Genomic DNA, 23,967 nt, shown 5'->3' with positions numbered 1-23,967 from the left:
CAGCTGAAAGAAAATGCAACGTTTAATTAAAGAGATAAGAAGTCAATCTTTGTGGAATGGCTATTTATAAATGTCAGGTGTTTGGTTTTTTCCCAGCTGAATTAAGAATGTCTAAACATCACCTTAAAGCCTGCTTGCCTGTAGAGTATTTCAGCTATTAGAGCTGGTAAAGTTTAAGTAATTTGTGTAGAATGATGTAGTTACTCCAGAAAGCTTAGCTATCACCTGGAGATACAGTAGAAGTTCTAGAGGCATCGATGCTTGCTTTCATCCATGGTGAAAATAGCATATTATCAATTGAAGAAAGAAGTTGATAATGAAGTTCATGTATTTTGTTAACAAGGCATCTCAATTACACTCATGATGAATTATATTAATTGAAATGTACTTTTTTTGTGTGTTTTCAGTGAAAGAGTTCCTAGCCAAAGCCAAAGAAGACTTTTTAAGAAAATGGGAAAGCCCCCCTCAGGTATCACTCATTTAAGCATTCAGTAATTTTCTGTATTGCATTTTTGGATAATGTTATCAGTCTGTCATGAGTAGTGCAGAAAACAGAAATTATTTTTGTGCAATTTGTAAAGGAGTTTCAGGTTTTTTTAATGCCAGCTTTGTCACTTTTCATTGAAGTTTATCAACAAAGATTCTCAGGTTTTCTCCAGATTTGAGCTGATAAAATACTCCCACTGAACAACATTTTCTCTTATGAGAATGATGTTCACAATCAACATGACAAGACTCCAAATCTATTGGCATGGTTTTAGTTGAGTTTTTTAATAACCAGAAGCATTAGCACAACTGTGATTTACCATGTTAATAATTTCTGTCATGATAGTAAGTAGAATTAAGACTAGAGTATAGGGCTTGGGAGCAAGTTAAAGAGCTTGTTAGAGAGAAATCTTGGAAAATTTGGGATTTGGGGGAATGTTCATTCTTGTTCTAATGAACAAGAGATATTTGAGATGCTATGGCAATGAATGTCTGAGAAAATGTACTCAGGGATGTGCTCTTTGGACAACTCTCATGTAGAACTGTCTATAGTGCTTGGGGTTATCTGCATATTCTAATATTCTTAACCGTGCAGCATGCAGGGGTTATTTATCTGCATGTTATATTCATAATCTGTTTACTGCTAGATGTTCCTTGCTAAGCATTTATGGACAGCTGTATGGACAAATTACAGAAATGTTGATATAATTCAGTTAAGTCTTCTTCTGTTTTAATGAGTGCAGTGTAAAATCTCTTTAAAATTCGACAGGTATCAAATTATAACAGTATAGTTGGCTATAGTTGTCTTTGTTAAATGTAGTATTTCTCAGCTTTTTTCCATAACTGAATTCATACAGGTAAAATTCTCTTTGGTATTATTGTAAACAATGTGATTATATCCTACATGTAGAATACTGCTGGCCTAGATGATTTTGAGCGGCAAAAAACCCTTGGAACAGGATCATTTGGGAGAGTAATGATGGTGAAACATAAATCCACAGAACAGTATTATGCTATGAAGATACTGGACAAACAGAAGGTTGGTATAATTTATAGTAGGTTTTGTGCTACAGAAGAGTTTGATGTAGATGAAGATCTGGTAGCTCTGGCTGAACTGAGTTGCACACACTGTGCTTATTCTTATAACACTTGGATACCAGTGATAATTTAAATGCTTTATTTGTCTTTTAGCCAGTAGGTTCTGTTGTTGGGATTGTGTAGACTTTGTACAATGGCCAGTAACATTAAGAGATTAAAGAGGCTCCAAGTCCAAGGCAGTAATAAAATATTTTTGGGTATATTCTTTGCTTAGGTTTTGTAAGGTGGCCTGTATGTTTTTTGGCAAAAGCAAAATGTAGTGCTGTAGTTCAAATAAACAGATAAACTTTTGCAGGATAGTTCAAAAATACCTAGATCAGAAATTCTCAAAATTTTCATTTGTGCACCATAATTGAAATTAAAATTGTCTGCACAAATAACTTATTTTCTATTCTTGATCCTATGAGGTATTACTTTCTGTATGTTTATTTGTGTAATAGTCCTGTTGCATCTGTAGTAACATTGTAGGTAGAACAGGAGTCTCAGAGCAGCTGTCACATAATGGACATTTTCTGTGTTGTAAACTTCAGTGCTGTAGTCTGAACCTGTGTTGCTGCTCCAGCCCGATATTTTTTTTAGCAATGTCATCTGATAAAATTTAAATTTTAAATTTTACAGTACAGAATTCCAGGATCCAAAGAAGTATTTTAACAGAATTTATCAATACAAGTGGTTTTTAATGGATTTGACAAGTTTTTCAAAAGTGCATTATTTAGGTTAGTGGATTTTGTAAGACACTATACATAACTTCACTGCTGTGTAACAAAGATCATATTAAGACAATATGATCTGGCAAAAAGAACTTAATAATCAGCAACTAACAAACTCAAAGTCAGCGTTGCCTCAGTGTGGACTTCTGCACTTAGGCATTATTACATTTCTGAGTAATTTTATGTAATGGGACTGTGGCAGTGACATAGTCACTGAGTTTTTTCCTGAGTTACAGTTCCAGTACTCTTTACAGTGGTTGCAGTCCTGGACCTTGAATAATGGGTCATTTAATGAAGGACTGCTTTATAATGGTCTCACAAACAGAAACTAAAACAAACTTACCTTTTAGTGTCAAACCTGACAGGATTTTTTTTTTTTTACATAGAAAAATACAATTTTTTGCATTTAAAGCATTCTCCTGTTATAATGGTGTCTAACTTGTATTTAAAAAAAAAAATCCAATTAAGTTAAAATGACATTCCAGTATAGTACAAATAAAGACAGCCCAGCCATTTCCACCCATGTGGAATGTGCCCTCAGCATCACCTCGGTATGGCTGGTGGCATCCTGCAGGCAGAGCTGCACAAAGAGCACACCACCAAACTTCAGATTCTCAGCTGGTTTTTACTTTGAACCCTTTTTTGTGAATGGCTGAGTTATGATCACTGGAGCAGTTTTGGAAATAACATCTTACTTCAGAAAGCTGCCATAAAAATACTCAAAGAGTTTTTTTGAAAAAGTTAATTAAATTCATTACTACCTATCAAAAATAGAAAGTTATCTGGAAAAAGCAAAAAGGTTACATTTTTAACAACTGCAGTGGACTTGCAGTAAATGATTCACAGGATTATAAAGATGTTTGCATCCAGACATCAGTTTTCTGTTCATAAATTCGATGGTTCTGTCTATAATAAGAAGTCTTGATGTGTTCCTTTATGAAATATCTGCTTTTTCAACTTAACTTAGCATAATTATTTATTTATGTATTTTTTTAGAAATATGTAGTAGTTTCCATTAAATGTTAAAAAAATAGGAGATGGTTTGGTGAGAACACATTTCCATCTCTTTGTTTATGACAGAAAACATACAGATGTCTGAAATTGGACAATAGGCAGGCTGCCTATAGTTTTTCATTTCCATTTTACTTGAAAGAAAGGGAAAGCATCCAGTGTATGTCTTTGTTATCCAATCTCATGCTTGATTCATGGAACATGAAAAATGTGTAATAGATGTTAATGCAGCCAGGAGTTTTCTGTGTAAGGATGTTATTCCTCTGTCTGCTTTGAGTTAGGAAGGCTGTAACATGCCACTGCTTGGCTAGTTTAATTGTGTAATTGTTTTTGGAAAGAAAAAATCATGAGCAAGAGCGTGGGTACAAACAAGCTGTTGGAGAATCTGCCATTACCAGACACTGTTTGGTATATGGGAGGCTGACACTGGCCATGCCCTGAGCCTGGGCTGAAGTGTGAACAAAGCTGTGTCTGAAGCCCCAGCTGGACATTCTGAAGTTTTAAAAGCAGCTTCAGCCTGGGGTGTTGCTCCATCCCCCTCCAGTACTTCACTGGGAGGAGATGCAGGAACAGGAGGGAAGTCTGGTCTGGCACTGCAGCTGAACACCTCACAGACAAGAAAGAGCCTGGGCTTTCTTGCTTGGATGGACAAGATCATTCCAGCACTGTAGCTTTTTAGGGACGAAGGAGATACTTCCCACAAATGAGTTGATTGCAGCAAAACTTTATTTGTACCCTAAAGAACTGGAATTCAAAAGAGGCTTAATTTTTAAAAATCATTATTTCCTTTGTATGATGTTTATTTCAAAACAGTAGTGAGTTTTTATAGCTACTACATTTTGCTTCTAAAAGTTCAATTTAAATACTATTTCAGTCAGAGTTGGAATATCTTGATTATCTCTTATTTATAGCAGTTAAATTTGATTACCAAACATAAAAACGTGTTTTGATCACTCATGTACATTTTCTTCTCTTTTCCTATGGAGCAAGGGATAAAACCTAATTTTACTTGGAAATCATGCCATTCTGAAAATGGGTTATAGGTAAATTGTGCAATAGGGATTAAATAAAATGGATATAATTCATTATGCAATGTTGGGGTCTAACACAAGGAAACTGATTATTAATTGCTGAGAAAGAATAATGATCAGAAACCTGCCAGTTGCTGCCTTGTTAGCAGCCTAACATTTTAATGGATTATAAGAAGTAACTTGTTTATAAAAATGGAGATTTTGAATTTGTATTCTCCTTAGTTTTGTCACTAATGTGTAAGCTGTATAACATAAGCCTGTTTACTTCTGTTCATAGGTAACAAAATTCATAATTGTGTCCTACACAGTTTCCTGCCTTCGTAGCAAAGGGTCCAAAGATCAATTGATTTTATTGAAGTGCTGAGGAAGTATGACCATAATAAAATAAGCAATTCATAGAAAATGCATGGAGGTTTTCCTTACTGACACTTACACTCAGCAAGTAGGAAGAAACACTGCAGAGTTGTCTGCCAACCATATTACACAAATGTTACTCTTTAAAATGTTATTACAGTTTTTAATCCTTTCTTGGTTCTGTTATTGTACTAGGAATCCATAAGGTTTTTCATTTTCTGTAAAGTTACAAATCTGCTTTCAACTAATTGTTTAACACTGAAAAGTTTATCAAGAATGATAAAATATCACACTTAAGCTGAAGATTGTTTTTTTCTGTCCTAGGTCGTCAAACTGAAGCAGATAGAACACACACTGAATGAGAAGAGGATATTACAAGCAGTGAACTTTCCCTTCCTTGTTAAACTGGAGTATTCTTTTAAGGTAATCATTGCTTTCAAAGTAATTGTTGGGTTTCAGGGAAGTGTATGCTTACACTTTAGATATTAATATATATAACTTTTACTGTACAATAGTTCAAGTATTTTTGTTTTCAAAGATGCTTCATTTGGCACTGTTGCCAGGGCTTGAGTAGGAGTGGAGTGCACTCGTGTACACTTCATATACCCCGGTTCATCAGGTAATGTTTGAGAGGATATCTCCAAATAAAAAAATAAAAATTAAAAATTAAATTAAGTTAAAATCCTCAGAGTTTTCTCTTCTCTTGGAGGGCAGTTGGATTGTACAGCAAGGGAGCTTTAAGGCATCATTTTACCTTTGAGAGATACCAAAGCATGTCTTCTGTACCACTATATAGAATGGTAAATTTATAATTGTTCTGCAGATCTTTTTGCTTGAGATTTATAACTGAGGCAGGTCTTATTGACAGTTTTGACCATGAAGATTGAGCTTAGCTTCTAATTTCATGACAGTATGTACTAGTTAGTCCGTGAAGAAATTGAGAAGCTTTCTAGTTTATGGAGTGATATGTGCCTTCTTTTTTCTTCTTTTTTTTTTGAAAATTTTAAATGAGCAGACATGTTCTACGTTAATCTTTAGAGGTTTGAGGTTTAGGGCAGGGGCTGTGGAGGCAAGAATACCTCAGGTTATCAGTTAGAAGTATTGAAGGGTTCAAGGCCTTGCCTTGCAGGAGGCATCTTACCCTCTCTCTGTCAGGTCTCTTTCACACCAGTCTGCGTCTGGACCTCACTAATTATCTTTATCAGATTTGCTTTAAAATATATTTTTTGAGATATGTGATGCTTCTTTTGCAGTTTGTCAAGAATTTCTGCCTATGTTGCCTTATATTTGTCAATGTCATTGGATGGCTACAATTTTTCATTTTCATTCATTAATAAAATGTACTCCATGTAGGAGTTGTAGAGACTATAGCATGCCTAATGTGTATTTGTGTGTGTTTACTTGTTTCCTTAATTTCCTTAGGACAATTCTAATTTATACATGGTAATGGAGTATGTTCCTGGTGGAGAAATGTTTTCACATCTAAGAAGAATCGGAAGGTTCAGGTAAGAGTATTAATGACACCATTCCTTTAAAAAGGCTTAATTTACTGATTTGGGAAGAGGGTTTTGTAAAATTTTTTAGCATTGAAGAAAAACTTCTGAAGGGTTAAGTGCATTTACCTCTTGTTCAGTGAACTTAAATTAGTCAGGCAGTGAAGAACTCCTAATTATTTTTCATTTAGTTAATACAGGCATTTGTGATCTGTGCATGATAAATCTTGGAATTCCTATGCATATTGTCACTGAAATTCATGGTAGTTTCTAAAAGTAAAATCTGAAGTCAAAGCTCTGCACTGTGGGATATGTTCATCTTGATTTGTATGTGTATTTTAGCTGTAATATTTTAATTTAGGGAATGTATATATCCATTCTGAAACTGTTTGGTTTTGCTTTTTCTTGTTGCACAGTAAAAGAACCAGTTAAAAGATACTTACTTTATCTATCCCTGACAGTTAGGTGGTTGTTTTGGTACCTCAGCATAAGATTGGGATACTTAATATTCTTTTCATTCTTCACAGTGAACCACATGCACGGTTTTATGCAGCTCAGATAGTGCTAACATTTGAGTACCTCCATTCATTAGACCTCATCTACAGAGATCTAAAGCCTGAAAATCTTTTAATTGATCAGCAAGGATACATCCAGGTATGATACTCTTAATATATTTAGGGAGTGAAGTTTTGTCTTGCAGTATAGATTTAGGTAATTTGAGAAAATGTGTTTAGAATAAATGGTCTATTAGCATGTTTGTGTGGAGCATTCAAATGCTGTACTGTCTAGTAATGGTTAAAACCCTTGGGTTGTACTTCCTCTGACTAAAATTAAGTATGCACAGTAGAGCTGTCTGCAGTTGAGCCAGTTGTCAGGATTTCCCTTGGGGTCTGTGGTGAGAAGTAGGTGATTACATGGCTCCGTTCATATGACCTATTTTATACATCTGCCCTAGAACAAGATGAAAGATGCCCTAAACTCTCTGATTCTCTGCACTGTCTGTCTCAGTAGTTTAGGAAAACCAGCTCAGATATTAGCCCTGGCACGATAATACTTAATGTCCCTCAGATGAATCCCACCCTTGGAGAGTCCTAGCCTTCCCAGCACAGCTCGGGGGGAGCTGAGGTGAGGTCAGCACTGCAGTGCTCAAATGACAGCTTTGGTTTTACAACAGCCTCTCATGGCACCTTCTCATCTTCCTCTATCTCTTATGTTTTTAGCTAAATGGCAAATGGGAAGGCAGAGTGCAGCAACAAGCACTCTGCAATGCTGTGCAGTCCTTAAACTTAAAAGGAAGTTCTTCCCTCATTGTGTCACCTTTTGCCACAGCAGAATCAAAACAAGAAAATACATAATAAAATGTTTGAGAGAAGTGTAAAGGATTCATATCTTCCATTGTTTATAACTGTAAAATAACTTTGCATGGAGTCTAAGATAACACTGTAGGGAGAAGATCAATACAAGTCCCTTTAACGTAGTTGGGGAGCACCATTAATGTACAGCTGGTTTACTCCATTTGCTGTGAGTACTTTACTCCAGCCCTGGCAGCTCTCTCTGTGCAGCAGCATGTTTTTGTGATGGTGGCAGAGGGAGGTTTGTGTTCATTTGTTGATGCTACAGCTCCAGCTTAATTTTCTTTTTGTATTTTAAAGCCATTACTGTTTGTCCTGTGTCTGCAGCGTATTCTTCTTACATAGACTGATGTGCATTCCCAAACACAGAAATGATTCTTTGCTGACTGAAGCAGGTCTCTCCAGTCAGCATGTCACCCACTCCATTCAGTTCCAGCTGCTGATGCTGTTGTTTCTACCAAAAATGAAGTAAAGCTGCATTGATAGTTTGGCTTCTTCAGTTGTGACATTAATGTAAAGCAACATCAGCACAGGTTAATTGTACAATTAGCAGTGATTCTCATTTGGTACAGTATGGTTTCTCAAGGAATGGGTTGAAATTGAAACTAAGAAGGAGGAAACTAAAGAAACCAGCATAGACTTGGTAGCTTGAAACTGATCCCAGAATTCCACATGTAATTACCTGGGTTCTGTATGTATTCCACAATACGGTCCAGGAAAAAACACAGACAGTGAGATATTGCATACAGAGTTCTGAAAACTTACTGTAGAAAACATGACAAGTGAAATGAGGAATTTATAATGTCCCAGTACTTGCCATTTGTGAATACAGTTATTGCTACATTTCCCCCCCCTCAGGCCTCAAATAAACAAATTTGACTCTGGTGATGCTTTCAAAGATACTCAAAATCAGAAGTTACTGGAAGACCTCTTCTATGTTGTCTTATTCCCACATAATTTTACATATGACCTTTGTACGCTTATGCAATAAAATTCTAAATTTAAAAGACTGGGGGATATAGTGACCCTTTTTGTGATTCACTTATTTGTTAAGTCAAGGAAAAGATAAATATCTTGTTTATATTCTTCAAATTTCCAGCATTACGAACAGTCTGATGTTAAAATATAAGAAAAATCAATAATGTAATTGCAGTACATGTGGAAGATTAGTAAGCCATAGTTTCCAATGATTTTTAATATTATAAATAGAAGCTAGTGTCAGGGTAATAATACATATTTTTTGTTCTTTATTAATTTTATCATGAGACCTATTTATCTGAATTAGAAGTACTAAGAAGACTGACTAACAATGGTACATCTGGCTATATGATACTACATGATTTGAGAAATAAATTTTTCCCCTGTAAAAAACGGCTTTCCAAAATATTTCTAAAGTACTTAATTTTAAATTTCTTTGTAGCAATGCACTTACAATCAATTTATTTCTTCTGATGACAGGTCACGGACTTTGGCTTTGCAAAAAGAGTAAAAGGCAGAACTTGGACGTTATGTGGGACTCCAGAATACCTGGCACCTGAAATAATTCTCAGCAAGGTACTTTGTCTTGTTACTCAGCCATGCATTTGATATAGTTAAATCTTCTCACCCAGTTTTCAAGCTCTGAGGGATAAACAGCTGCTGATACTTCCAAAAATTAAATCTTGACTAGTCAATTGACAAATTGACAAATGACACAAAATGCAGTCATTGCTTTGTTTAGTATGCCAAAACTTATGCCAGATAAGGAATTTTCACATAACTGTACCACACTTTCTACATATGCTTGCCACGTAACTTGTGAGGGGCAAAGAGATTTAAGGAACCTGTAATTAAGTTATTTAGCTAACATCCTTATCAGAAGAACAGATCTGAGTGATTACATTCTGAAGTGTTAACACACTAGAACAAGAACCCTAGAGGTAACAAGAACTGTGTATGGGATGAATCAGTAGTCATTACATAATTAGTTGCAGGGTTTCAGGTTTAAGGCAGTTGACATCAAATCAAACCTGACAAGCCACTGGTTTTACATGTAAAGCACATGCAGTCTAAGCTGACTGTAGATCTGTTTGTCTATTACTTGCATTAAGTGTTCCAACATAAAAAAGTATTCATCCTATAGCTGTTTAACTGTAGCACTGTATGATTTGCAAATGGAAAATACAGAACTGCTTACACTATAAAACAATAGTAGTGCATAATGTTAAAGTACACCCTTAACATGTGCTTTAATTAAATACCCTTTGCAGATCGTCAAAAGTGAACAAAAAAATACTTCTGTTTGGGGGAAAAAATGTTTGTTGTTTGCATGGTTTTTTTCCCCTGTGCAGCAGAAGAAATTGCAATGCACCTACTACAATGTCTTCAAAATAGATTTTCCTGAAAGACTGAGTCTGAGCCCTGAGCTTTGTAAAAAATCTCAGAGAATATATATGAAATGGAGGAGTTTGATGGTTTCTTTGTCTTTCGTGACATTGAATAGGACCTACTAGTGGTTTAAGGTTCAGGCTTTTAAGATCAGATCATAAACGATTCTAACAGCTAATTAACTAAACTTTTAAGCTCTTGTAGCTGGTTAACTACATGTGAAACTGAATGTTCCAAAATGCAGATAATCAAGTGAAATGGTGACAGTGTACAATATAGGAAGTGTTGTTATGTATGTTGTTATAAAGAAATTTCCTTAAGCTTTGAAGAATTATCAGTCTGTAACAAAATTATTTTGATTTTAAATAAATAAGTTGTGCCCATTTACACAGGAGTGTAAAGAAATCACTGACACTTATCACAGGAATGTGTACAGAATGCTTTATTTCCATCATTGTTTCATTGTTATTGCTGTATTAGGTTTTAAGTGTGTTGTTTTTGGAATCAGTGAATGCCAGTTTGGTTGGAGTCAGGTTGTAAGTTCTGCATTAAATGAACAATAATCTATTTGCTTTCTTCGTATTCCATAAATATATAGATTTGTACTGAAAATCCTACCCTGTGTTAGAAACTGTACTAACAGTGGCATGTTTCATTTCATTCAGGGTTACAACAAGGCAGTGGATTGGTGGGCACTAGGAGTGTTAATCTATGAAATGGCAGCTGGATATCCCCCATTCTTTGCAGATCAGCCCATTCAAATTTACGAGAAGATTGTGTCTGGCAAGGTGGGTTAAGGCTCTGGGTGTTTTTACAAATGCAGTTCTTTTTATAGAACCTGGTTTTTGGTGGAGATGCAGAATTCACTGGCCACTAGACAATGAGAAATTTGAAAAGGACCTAGGAGAAGTTTGTAATGTACATTTCATAAGTACAGACATTGTTACTTGAAAACCAAAGTTATAAAAATCTCTTCCCTGCCTTCAATTTTAAAATGAAAGTTACTAAATTTTATGCTTCGATTAAAGTGATCCAATGACTATTAACAGCTACTTAGCTGTGTGCTTAATTTGCCTAGCTATTTTCTATAATTGTTTTTGCAATTTTTGAGAAGCCCTAAAAAAAAACCATCATTCCTAGGTCTCTTTACTTCCATGGTCTTATAGGTAGACCTGTCTAATGTTGTTTGGCTTTCATTGGTATATAAAATTTTTGAAAAGTGTTTCCAATGTTTCCCTTTTATTTTTCATTGATATCTCTTAGTGTGCTGGATAGCAGCAAAATGTAGTCATTCTGTTATTTCCCTGCCAGCCAGTGTTGATTCTTTGTGCTCACTTGATTTGTTACAGTTGTTCTCTTCCTTGCCCCTGCATAGGCTCATGCTGTGCTGCATCTCAGGTGCCTCTGTAATTCCAGTCAAGGACAGTAGCTCAGCAGGCCTGTGATGCACTGCACTGAGGCTGACTCTTATTTAATAAAGAAGGTGATTGGTGGTTCCTCTTTGAAAGGTTTTAATCTTGTGAACCTTCAGCTGTGTCCATGAATATATGGGAATGATTTTACAAAGACATATTTTTAAATAAATCTTTTTCTTCTAAAATCTTTTTCTTCTAAAAAACAAAATGTTGGGTGTTTTTTGTAGTTTTTTATCTAATTGGCTTGACATCTGTAAAAGGTCATCTACCTTTTTTACTGAGTCCATGGATGGACTACAGCAGAAACAGCACTGGAGATCAACTCTGGAAACTGCAATTCAGTCCTCAGTCTGGCAGTTTTTTATAACCTGAGGTCTTCCATTTATTCTACCCCATTTGCTTAGTTCTCTACTTAAACATTTGAGTTAATATTTCCTTACTTCTCAGTGGTCTAGATATTATTGTCATTAAACCTGTGAATTTCTCGTAATCTACAATAGAACCATATTGGTAGGTAAACTCAAGCAGGGTCCTTGATAACTGGACTTCTTGATTTTTTGAAATGTTTTTATGTTAATTAATTCCATGATCTGTATTTACATCATAACTGATCAGCTCAATATTGGGAGTGTCAAACACTGAGACTGAGGATGACAAATACAGCTTTCTGCCTGTTCTTTTCCCCTTCCTTCTCTCTGCCAACTCAAATGGTGTCAGTAGATCATTTGTTAGAGAAACCCTTTGTAATTACATCCCACGAATCATCTTCAAATATCCTTTAGCCAGGTTTGAATGAATTGCAAGTCAGTAGTGTGCTGTCTTCAAAAAGTGCTGTTATGTAAGGCTTCTGATGTTGGTGCATTTAGTTATGAGAAACAGATTGCAGTACAGCATAAAGTTCCAGATTGACTTTTCATATATGATTGCTGAATGTACACTTATTTCAGATCATATCTATGTATTCATATGCTGTATATATGCTATATACTGTGTCTCCTCTGTGTGTGTATATATATAATATAATATAACAATTTATACCTAGAAAATAGCTGAGAATGTCTTGAGATGATGTGTTGTTAAAACACCAAGTTAAACTTAGATTTTAGATCACTGTTACATTAAATTAATATCTTGCCCCCTAGAAACTTCCAGTTCAAGAAATTGTAGATGGGCAGTGTAATGCTACTGATAAAGGCTTTGTGAAACAGAAATACATGTGCAACAATAATCATCTCTCTTTTCATGCATTCCTGCTTGATTTGATTTTAGAAGAAAGATAAAAAATTGCCCTATTGTTTCCCTTTGTGTCAAGTTGTTTCCCTTCACAGGGGAAAGAATCAAATTTGTATAATGTTTGTTAATGTTGCGGGTGTGTAATTTTAGGTGAGGTTCCCATCACACTTCAGTTCAGACCTAAAGGATCTTCTAAGAAATTTACTGCAGGTAGATTTGACCAAACGATATGGAAATCTCAAGAATGGTGTAAATGACATAAAGAATCACAAGTGGTTTGCAACTACAGATTGGATTGCCATTTATCAGAGAAAGGTAAGACCCTTCCTGATCAAAACTATTACAGGTCTTTAAGGGATTGAAGTAAAATTTCTAATAATTATTGTGTTTAATTTTTATTTCCTAGATCTGTGACTTTAAATTGAGAAAGGGTGAAAGTAGTTTAATCTTTTAAGGTTCCAAAGGATATGTAGAGATTTAATTATGTTTGTTTCTTCTGGGTATTTCAGCCTGGACCTCTGTGTACATTCACGTTCTCTTTAACACACATGTTGTGCATTAGTCTATTTCTGGATTATCTCAGGACAAGGCATCTCCTGCCTCTCTCACTTTTTATTTAACCCCTGCTATAGTGGCATCTATAAATACTCCTCCACAGCAGAAATGAATTTGTTTTCCTTTCCAGCCAGCTCTTAGCACTCAGACTGTGCTTCAGTGTGGAGAAGCTCATGCCAAAGCTAGAGCTTTTCTTTTTCCTCCTAAAGCAACCTGCTCCCTCTGTAAAAAAAGCTAGAGATAAGTGATAATATTTAAAGAAATTGGTTTGAATTTGAAATGCTAACAGTCTTGACTATAGAGGCATGAACTTGCTGCTGTAACAGCAGTATTTTAAGGGCCAAACCTAAATACTAACAATAGTTTATAAAAAGAAACTGGTTGTTTGGCTACACAAACTGACAGTGCAGTTGTTGAATTATTCACTAATGTATTAATTACTAGAAGACAGGGTACAATTAATGCATCCTGTATTCCTTGCATTAAGAATAGATATTTTTAAGAAAATATTCCCCATTGTGGAATTCTAATTATCTATTCTTCACTTTCTTAATGCCTCTTTGCAAGGCAGATTTCTATGCACCAAGATTCATTTGCCAGTATGCTGTTTGGGAACACCCTGGTCCCATAATATTAACAGTGTTTTAATACTGTGCTACATACTCTTAGCATTGCTAGTGTACTGCTATAGTGAATTACTTTCACATAAATAAGAAATATTTTTAAATGTTAAGAAGTAGTGGAGTCAGAATAGCTATTACTAGATTTAAAGGGTTGTGAAAACTGATACCAAGTAAGTTTGAAGCTTCTAATTATAAAGAATAAATACTGTAATACTGAAGGTCTGAAACAACAGCGTGGATTGTAATATCATTCAAGTAGTCACAGAAATACAGCAATAAACCTTAGACTTATACTAGTTTTTCACAGTGGCTGTTACCACAGCATGTATTCTCCTGAATAAACATAGTGTTCCTTGGCAGCTAATGTCATGTGAATGGGGTTTTTTGGGTGGGTTTTTTGGGTTTGTTTTTTTGGGGGGGGTGTTAATGCTACAGTCATAAGTAAATCAGTCAATTACTTAATATTTCGGATACAGAATCACAAAATATGCTGATTTGGAAGGGACCCACAAGGATAATCCAGTCTAATTCCTGGCCCTGCACAGGACCCCAGGAGTCACACCGTGTGCCTGAGAGCATTGTCCAAACACATCTTGAACCTCTCAGGTGATGCAGTGACCACTGTCCTGGGGAGCTGTTCCAGTGCCCAAACACCCTCTGGGTGAAGACTTCTGATATCTGACCTAACCCTGCCGTGCCTCAGCTCCAGGCCATTCCCTGGGTCCTGTCACTGCTCACTGAGCAGAGATCAGTGCCTGCCGCTCCTCTTCCCCTCACGAGGAAGTTGTGACTGCACTGAGGTCTGCCCTCAGTCTCCTCCAGGCTGAACAGACCCAGTGCCCTCAGCTGCTCCTCACAGCTTCTCCTCAAGGCCCTTCACCATCTTTGTTGCCCTCCTCTGGACACTCTCTAATAGTTTAATGTCTTTCTTACACGGTGGCACCCAAAACTGCCCCCAGCACTCGAGGTGAGGCTGCCCCAGTGCAGAGCAGAGCAGGACAATCCCCTCCCTTGCCTGGCTGGGGATGCTGGGCCTGATGTCCCCAAGACATGGTTGCCCCTGCTGGCTGCCAGGGCACTGCTGGCTCAACTTGCCATCTACCAGGACCCCCAGGTTCCTTTCCACAGCTGCTCTCCATCCTCTTGTCTCCCAGTCTGTGTATACATCCTCAGGTAGCTTCATCCCAGGTGCAGAATCTGGCACTTCCCAATGTTGAACTTCATATACTTGCTGATTGTCCAGTCTTCTAATTTGTCAGAGTCTTTCTGCAGAGCCTCCCTGCCCTCCATGGAGTCAACATCTCCCAGTGTTCTATGGCCTATGAAGTTACTTAGTATCCCTTCCACTCCTGTGTCCGAATCATTCATGAAGATGCTCAAGAGCACAGGTCCAAGAATTGAGCCCTACAGAGCCCAACTCGTGACAGCTCACCAGTCTAATGTCATCCCATTCACTGTAACCTTCTGTGTCCCACCTGTGAGCCAGTTGCTCACCCATTGCAGGATATGCCATCACGTCTTCCTTTCTTTGTGTGTTTCCATATGTATTAACACACTGCCTGATAAGATGATTGTACTTGGGTCCAAACAGGTATTTCCACTAAAAACCAGTGTTATCTTCTGCAATCTCTTTTTAGCAATTTCCATCATGAAGATAATAGGAAAAGGTCTGATGTGTCTCATTTGAAAGTGTTCTAAAGGTCAAGCAGTAAATGAGATATTTTCTGTGCTGAGTTTTGTTGTAAGAAAGTAACTGAAAATTAGTTTAAGAAGACACAGAGACATAATTCAGATACTGGTAATGTGTGGCTTTGTAGGCTAGGTATGTACACAGACACTGTTCACTCAGGTTAAATCTCTGAAACACAAATCTTGTTTTAAGAATAAGAGGATATACACCTGACAACTGCACACAAAAAATCACAAGTTACTGTTATTTCTTGGCAGTGTATAATGGTATTACCCACAGTCTGGAGTTTAATTTTGTTACTCTGTTCTGTACCTCTTTAATTTACTGATCTACACATGCAACACACCCTATCTGCAGTCTACCTGGGGACACAGTGTGGTGTGATCCTCTGCCTCAGCTGGAGCCTGCCCCGTTTTGTTATCTCCCCACCATTCTGCCCCTGGCACACCTACTCCTTAAGATGTTTGGGAGAGAGATACTTGTCTGATTACTTTGTATTTCCAGGTTTAAATTTGCATCACCTGCATAATTTTGTTGTCATTTTGCTTACCTTACAGTACAGTCTTTAAGTGACTCCTTCAAGTCATTGCTTGTGTCTCATTGTGGCCTAGTTTTTAGAAGGCTTTCACTTCTCACTTAGGTCCTAGGAGGAACTTCGTAAAAGATGCAGAACAAATTCTTTTCCACTTGTATTAGGTTAGTTTTTATTTGAAAATAGAAGATTGTTATTAAGTAGGAGGGAGAGGCATTCGAAACTTTCCTAAGATTTTTGTGTAGTGGTGGTGGCAGTCAGTGTATTCCATGTCCTGTGCTAATGAGCTGGAAGGAGCAGGATCGCCTCTGCAAGGAAAGGACTAATCTTTGTTTTGAAGTGGAAATAATTTTTTAATGAGGTCTGTCAACAAGAGATTAGTCTTTTTCAATTTAAATTCACACATCTAGGCCTGTACCTTCTTAGATTGGTTTTATGTGCCACAACTTAAACCTGCAATACCTGATTTCTTGCAGGATCTGAGAAGTAATGAGTATTGCTGTGCTCATTATTACAATGTTAAATCTATTGGTATTTGGCCAGTAACATTTCATGTGCCTTTTTGTGTTTCCTACCAATACAGGTAGAAGCTCCATTCATACCAAAGTGCAGAGGTCCTGGAGATACCAGCAACTTTGATGACTATGAAGAAGAAGATATTCGTGCTTCTCTAACAGAAAAATGTGCAAAAGAATTTGCTGATTTTTAGTAGGAGTAAGAGGACAAGATGACATCAGGGCTCACATTGGGATCTTTGCACTCTGTTAACAGATGAGGTGGAGCTGAGACCATCATATGTCAAAACAGTTACCTAGTTACTTCATTCCACAAAGCTGACTGAGGTCTTTATTGCCATCTTCCATGTGTGCAGTTTGCACCAACCCTTCTAACTAGGCACAATTAAGCAAGCACTGTTTGTGCAGTAACACAGAATAATAGACCACTTTCCTACTTAACTTTGGTTTCTGTCGTTCTTTGTTTCTGTGTATTGTTCATTTTCCCCCTTTGAAATGAAGTAGTTTTTTACCCAAGAATGCTCCATTTTATTTTGAATAATGTATTATTTGTGTGAGTGAAATGGAAGGTGTTGCGGCTAGTGTGATTTAGACTGAAGTGAAAGATAAATGTTGCTTCTAGTCTGTGCCAGCCAATAATTCATGTCTGTCTTGTGTCTGATGCTACAATTTATAATAATTTTTTAGTAGCTCAGACTAAACCTAGCCAACATTTTTAGCATTTTTGAAGGTAGTATTTATCGCCATATAAATGTCTGCTAAATTAACTTAAAAACATTTCTTCCTGGAGGCTGACCAAAATTCAGTAGAATCAATTGGATGGCTTAAGTAGGGGACAGTAGCTAGACCCCGTGCCTTGGTTTTCTACATCCCTGCAGTTTTCATCACTGCCTCCTTCCTTTCTATTTCCCACCTAGGCAGTAGGCAAGTTGCCATAAGCAGACTGTACCATGGAGAGCTTACAGTCTCATGAGAGGGAGTAATTCCATCTGGTCTGGACTTTGGGCCATGTTAAACCAAGTCAACTTACCAGCATTTCAGTTGGCAGGTGTGAAATTGCTTAAGATCAAGAACCCTAAACTCTTAAAGGAAGTTTTGGTCAGTACTGTAGAGAATTCATTTTGATTCACTTTTTCTTCTTCATTTTTTTCTTATTTTTTTTTAAGTAGCCAATGTTTTGGCTCCAAAAGTATTCCTTGCTTCAAGCCTTTTTTGATTACAAAAGGCATCCATTAGAATAAAAACCGTCATGCCACAGAAAGCAAAATGCGCTCTGCCATTAGCTATGAAAAACAAATGGTTTAGCAACTGCAAAATAATGTTCTAAATGCATCGCTGGATGAACACGGTTATTTTTTGTTAGCTGTTAAGAATAAGAGGTTATTGCCAAGTTTTTATTCTGGTATACTATATTAGTAAACTGAGGATGGAGTACTGCTACAATCATTTTCTTTTTAATTACAGCACTTCATTCATGAAGAAAAGAGATCAAGTTTAAAAACTGCAACAGCTGAGTTTATTTTAGTTGTGTTGTGTCTTCATTTCTAACCTACTTTCTTTCAATCAATCAGAATGTATGGTCACACAGATACAAGTATTTGGGTTTAATTATGTTTTGTATACTCTCACCAACTGACTTAAAAGGTATTGCTACCATGTGCTAGCTTTGGGCACTTTTACACATTTATTTCAATGTTAATAATCAGTGGCTCAGCACTTTTTTCAGGGTTGCTTTTAAACTTATTCATAGTAGTTTTATTTGAACACTTGGTTCTGGCTGTCTCAGTGACCTGTCTTAAAACAGCACATCTAAAAGTTTAAACTAGACTCATGTTTTATGATAAAATTACATGCATACAAGGATGAATTGTTTTTTTTAAAAAATGAGCTATATTGATACATAGCCATTGGATTTGTTTGAATGCCAGTGCAAATAAACAGCTGGCGTTCCTTCCTTTTAATCTGTACGACGCTCCTAAAAGAAAGGCCTTTGTAGACATTTTACAAAAGAGTATGAAACATACCACCCAATGTTCTGTCTCTTTAGGTTGTTGAGCATTTTTGCACAACGTCATTAGGAGGCTGACACCGAATGCAGTCTTTGTCCACCCATATTTACATACATGCAAGAAAAGTATAAGATACTTTGCTGTAGCAAATTTTATGTAACAAAGATATATCGTCACATTAATAAATTTAAAGAAATCCTTTGTATGAAAATGTTAAAATCTTTTGTATTTCATTTAGACCAAGGACATGCTGCTGTATGCTAGCTGTATGCGATAAATTCTACAGTAACTTTGTTGTCGTTTATGAACTTTAAAAGATTTTAATAAATGTTGAAGATCACAATTTGATTCTGTTATGATTTTAATTTTTAATCATTACATTTATAGTTCTAGAATGGTTCAAAGATTTTTCTGTTCTGTAAAATACTGTAATCATTCATCTTGCGTGTACAATAAGACAAAAGTCTAGGAAATTGGTTCTGACATGTCTGTCTGATATCCAGATTAAATTCTACACGGGCATAAGTGGAAAAGTCATCATAATGCCATGATATTATGCTATTTTTTAATTTTATGAAAATCCTGTTAGAAAGTACAACACTTTTCCAATATGGCATAATAGACTTCAGTATGGAAATGAGATTCTATTTTGGAAAAGGAGGGGAAATGTGCAATTTCCAAGGCATTAGTGAGTACATTTGACAATGTGAGTATTATACAACCCTCTCATTTAAACACAGTCATGAAATATAACTACAGAATATTATGTTACCTGTATTTAATTTGAAAAATCCTTTTCACAATATGGAAAAATTGTATATCTATGACAGTAGAAGCTTGTTAATTTTACACATTTGAGGAATTAAGTGTTGAACTATATGGTATATTTTAATTGTACTCTAGTTGTATGTAACTTTCATTTCCAACATAAAGGATTGTATCTCATTAAGTAAATTGCTTTTTTTATTATCTTGTCAGTTGCATTAAAACCCTTATTTTTAAATCCTTTAAAGTATTTTACTAATTTTTGCAAATAATTAGATGTTTTTAAGTGCTGCAATAGTGTGCAATAGTAAACATTTATATACAGAAGTGCAAATTAAATTATGTACAACACTTGTGCTGCTTCTTTGTGAATCAGAATGTTGTATGATGACAGTTGTTGCACCTCCCCACATGTGAGCAAGGTTTGAGAGAAAGAGGAAAAGGTTGTGAAACCTACTACACATATGAGTTGGGGCACAGGAAGCTTTACACTAACTAGGGTGTCTGGAGAAGGTGGCGTGGAGAACATTAAAGGAAGGCACTATGAGAAGTCTTGGACTTCCTAGACAATCAAAAGCAAGCAAGGTGATCATCAGCTTCAGTATTGTTTGTCTTCATTTTATTTTCATTCAGACTCGATGCTTTTTATTAAAGATAATTGCCTGTTTTTAAACTGTCTGCAGATCCCGCTGTACAAACTTTGTGCTGTGTCTCATTGTGCTGTGAAACAACTGATAGAAGTAAAGACTGTTCATGGTCTTGGCATTGTCTGTCTTGAGGCTTTTTCTGCAAGTGGTGTTTGGAGAGGCTCTAGTGCCTGCTCTGTAATGCAGCTCCTCCTCTTCCCACTGTCTGAGCCAAGCTGTGGCCTCTGTGCTTCTGCTGCTGTACGCTTGCGACTGCGGTCTTGTGTTCTTGGTTTCCTGGTACTACTCCTACATTACATTTTAAAGACCTTTGTACTTTTTCTAAAGCTGAGTTAAAAACCTGCAAAATTACTGTCTTCTGCTTTTACTACAGCGCCTAAACAAACACAGCATGCTGAGCCACAGATTTGAAGGTGTCATTCAAATCTGTTCTGATTTGCTGCATAAGGAAGACTTATCCCAGATCAGAATTGAAGAACCATTCCATAAGAAACTGGTAAAAACCAATTCCATTCTCTAGCTGAGGTGCATATAGCTGATCTGGATCTGTTTAATGATATTTAAAAAACAAGAGCAAGTTTGACCACTACAGTTTTACAAGTGTGGGTCTTGCATACATTTTAAAAATGTTTTTCATTGAGAGGTATTTTCATGAGGTATTGACTGATTTAAGTTCTTTAACAAAAAGGTAAAATATGAGCACCTAACTTCAAGCTGGGCAGTAAAAGGGTTACAACTCCACAAGGATGTTTAAATGCCTTATAGATAGTAAATGTTTGTCATCTAACATAGGGATTATGTGAAGTGTTGGATTTTTTTAGAAGTGTAAGATGGATACCTAGAGGCAAGACAGGATCTCAAGATATCTTCCCTTTCTAACTTCTGAATTTGATGGTGAATAAAAGTATGAATTAAATCTGTGATCTAGTCACATTTTTACCTCTTTTTATTGTTTGGATTTGGGAAAGGGTATCGTGTGATAAAAAAAGGGATGCCTGAAGGAAACTTGCATATACTGAAAATGTATTTTATTTTTATAATTGACTAGTATAAAAAGTCTAGTCCCTCAGAGGGATAAAAACAGCTTGAGGTTTCTATGACATCATTAGGATCAGTTCCCAACAGTGTTTCAAAGCCGGTAAAAATTCCTTTCGAATCCTCACAGCTTCATTGTGCTGTTCCCTCCCTTGGAAGGTCAAGTAGCGATGTCTTTGCAAAAATATATTCCTAAGAATTGTGTATGTATGGCTCTTTGCTTTGAAGCTTTAAAGAAACGTAGTTGTGGTGTTCATTGACATGAGCTGCTGTCAGTGAAGCACAAATGGAAGAGCCAGTGATAAACTTGTACATTTCTTACTGCTGCTTAGCTTACAGGTCTAGATTGTGATGGAACACACAGTGGCAATCTAATGTCTGATGGCAAGGCTGCAGCACAAAAACTCTTCAGGATGAAAGGTTGTTGGAGTTTGAGGAGGGAGATCAGTGATCTGTTCCATCTGTATGCAACCACAGTAACAGGTGTTTTCCTTTGCTGGGAGGTTGTTATCAGAGACTTCTTCCTTTGCCTTTGCTTCCAAAGAGCTGTGGAAGATTAGAGAGGACACAGCTGTAGCTATGTTGACACAAATGGAGCAAGGTCTCAGCCTGGCAAGCAGTGTGGTATGTTCTAAGTGTGTTCAGTCAGTTCCAGGAAAAATTACTGCTGACTAGGGCAACAAAGAGAAAATTGGAGTGCTGGAAAGGCTTGGTTAACTGAAATTCTTCCCCCACCAAGGTAATTTGATTCAGTTGAAGGGAAAAAAAAAATACATCCAAGACCTCACTTAGATTTAGTGGTGTGTTAATGCTTTGGTCTACACAGCAATATCACAAGAATACCAGAAGTATTGTTTTTTACTTTGTATCTACATTGCTACTTTGAATGTGTATGCAGTTATCTAAATAACAGTTCAACAAAATGAATGCTTGATTGGGATGTCCTTTCACTTTCTCCCGTCTTTGCCATCCTTCTACTTGATGTTTGCATGAACTGGGGATCTGAGTGGCAGGACTCTATTAATGATAGGTAACACCTTGGATAAGTAAAACATGATTCACCTATCTCACAGGCATGTTAATTCAGGTTAAGCAACCAGCATGTAATCATGTTATAAATGCCCAGTTTATAAAGTGTCTGTTTTCAACTGCCCCTCTAAAAAAAGGCAGTGTGTCCTCAGTTAATACATTATCTTTATTTCCCTTTTTTTCTGGCCATATGCACTGGGAAGTGTGCATCTGGCAGACTTGCTTACCAGTGGGAAAAACTAAGAGAGGAACTGAGCAGGCAGCCTTAGTAAGAACATCCCATTGCAGCAGAAAAGAGGATCACAGTGGTGGAACGTGTGGTGTAACATGCACTAGCAGATTGTTAGTGCAAGCACATGAATTCATCTCCACAGTGGTTCTACTTCCACAGAAGTGTCTGCTCTGTGTTTAGGACATAAACAGGGCCTTGGCTCCAGGAGGACATCCACTCCAGAGAGCCACCTCCCAAGGCCACAGCACCCACAGCTCATGGATTCTGGAAAGGAATTTCAGAGCAGGACTGAGTTTGCTGCAAGGGATGTTTCCTGCCAAGAGAAGTATTGCAGGGAATGCTGGGAGGAAAATAACTCCCTAAAGTCTCATAAACTGATTTGGTCTTTTTTAAAGCCACTCAAGGAAACTTGAAATATCAGCACAAATGTTTTTTCACTTGGGATTTGTACAACACAAACCTCTGCTTTAGGGCATACCTACTATTATGTCTGAAGTTATTAAACTCGTCTTAATTTTGCTACTATATATTGACTAACAGAACTCAACTCTAACTTTTCTTGAAGTTTTTTTTAATGTTTGAGGTTACTGCAAAATCCTGTCAACTAAAATCATAAAAGTAGACCATCTTTAATGTCCCTTCCAACTCAAAGTATTCTATGATTGCATCTTCAGGAGCTTTCCATAACCAACTGCTCTAGTTACATTTATTTGCCAGTAGATGTCACATTTACATGGTGTGGAATGCTGTGTAAGAAATGTCAGCTGCAGAGCACAGTAAGAACAAGAGACTTGGAAAATATTTAAGAGCAGTAGGAAATGAAAAATTTAGATTGTACCAGTCACATAATATGTCAGGGATTAATACATGCTATACCAACCATGAGTATTTGTTCTTTGTGTATTAGTAGATTTTGCCTTTAAATCCTTTTTGAGTTAATAGTTGCAATATTTTTTACTGGTTTTCATATCAGCATGAGCAAAAAAGGAGGTTTTGACACTAATTTGAAGGAAAGAATTTTTTTCATAATACGTATTATTGCATGGACTATATAAAAATTTCACTAAAAATCCCTGATTGATAGTTCCTGTTTTCATTTGAAGCTAGAACCAGAGGGGAGTGTCTGTACTAATAGCCCACAATAACATTTCTATTTTATGTGCAATTGAAAGTTCAAAAATACACTGTTTTTAACCAAAGCTGGTCGCCAATAAAAATTGAAAAGTGTTCCTATGCTTATTTGTTAAGTAAATAGTATTTATAGTAGAGTGGATATAAAATTTTGAGTTGGATGGTAATCAAATTTAGATATATCTCTACTAATTATGTTTACAGGCAAAAGAACAACTGTTCATATTTTTCTGAATTATGTGATCACCAGAGCAGTTGGAGAACAAGTTACAGCAAATGTGCTCTTGAGAGCACCCGTGATCAGAGCCTCATCAACCAATTTAAGAGCTGAGTAAGTTTTTAAATTATCAGTTAAACTGTTACAGTCTTAATGCAGAACTGTTGAATGTCATGTCTGCTCATGTTCAGATGCATCTGGGTTTGGTTTATATCAAAGGACAGAGTAGAGGGGTGATCCAATGTGTGACTGGAACATTTGCCCCCCTGTAACAGTGCTTCCTTTCTTGCAGTCTATTTTGGCAACCACTGTCCTACCAAAGCAATGTGTGCATGCTTTGAGCTTGCATATTGATGCACAAATCATAGGGATGTCATTTCTTCTGCTCTGCTCACAGTTCAGAGCAGACAGAGCACCTGTAAGTCCCCCCAACAGAA

General features: G+C 36.6%; 1 protein-coding gene across 4 annotated transcripts in view; it reads left to right on the top strand.

Annotated features, from left to right (window-relative positions):
• The window catches only part of PRKACB (protein kinase cAMP-activated catalytic subunit beta), a 67,640-nt gene extending 48,818 nt beyond the window's left edge, over positions 1-18,822 (top strand). For all 4 annotated transcript variants that reach the window (XM_053984901.1, XM_053984902.1, XM_053984900.1 and 1 more), the window contains 9 exons: positions 408-469; positions 1,397-1,525; positions 5,015-5,113; positions 6,113-6,195; positions 6,711-6,837; positions 8,994-9,089; positions 10,568-10,690; positions 12,701-12,865; positions 16,534-18,822. In XM_053984901.1, coding sequence (XP_053840876.1) covers positions 408-469; positions 1,397-1,525; positions 5,015-5,113; positions 6,113-6,195; positions 6,711-6,837; positions 8,994-9,089; positions 10,568-10,690; positions 12,701-12,865; positions 16,534-16,659 — 1,010 coding nt within the window. In that variant the 3' untranslated portion in view covers positions 16,660-18,822. The remainder of the gene's footprint in view (positions 1-407; positions 470-1,396; positions 1,526-5,014; positions 5,114-6,112; positions 6,196-6,710; positions 6,838-8,993; positions 9,090-10,567; positions 10,691-12,700; positions 12,866-16,533) is intronic.
• Positions 18,823-23,967: the final 5,145 nt, after the last annotated feature.

Source organism: Vidua macroura, chromosome 9, assembly GCF_024509145.1.
Source record: "Vidua macroura isolate BioBank_ID:100142 chromosome 9, ASM2450914v1, whole genome shotgun sequence".
NCBI lineage: Eukaryota > Metazoa > Chordata > Aves > Passeriformes > Viduidae > Vidua > Vidua macroura.
This window is presented reverse-complemented; position numbering and strand designations above follow the sequence as displayed.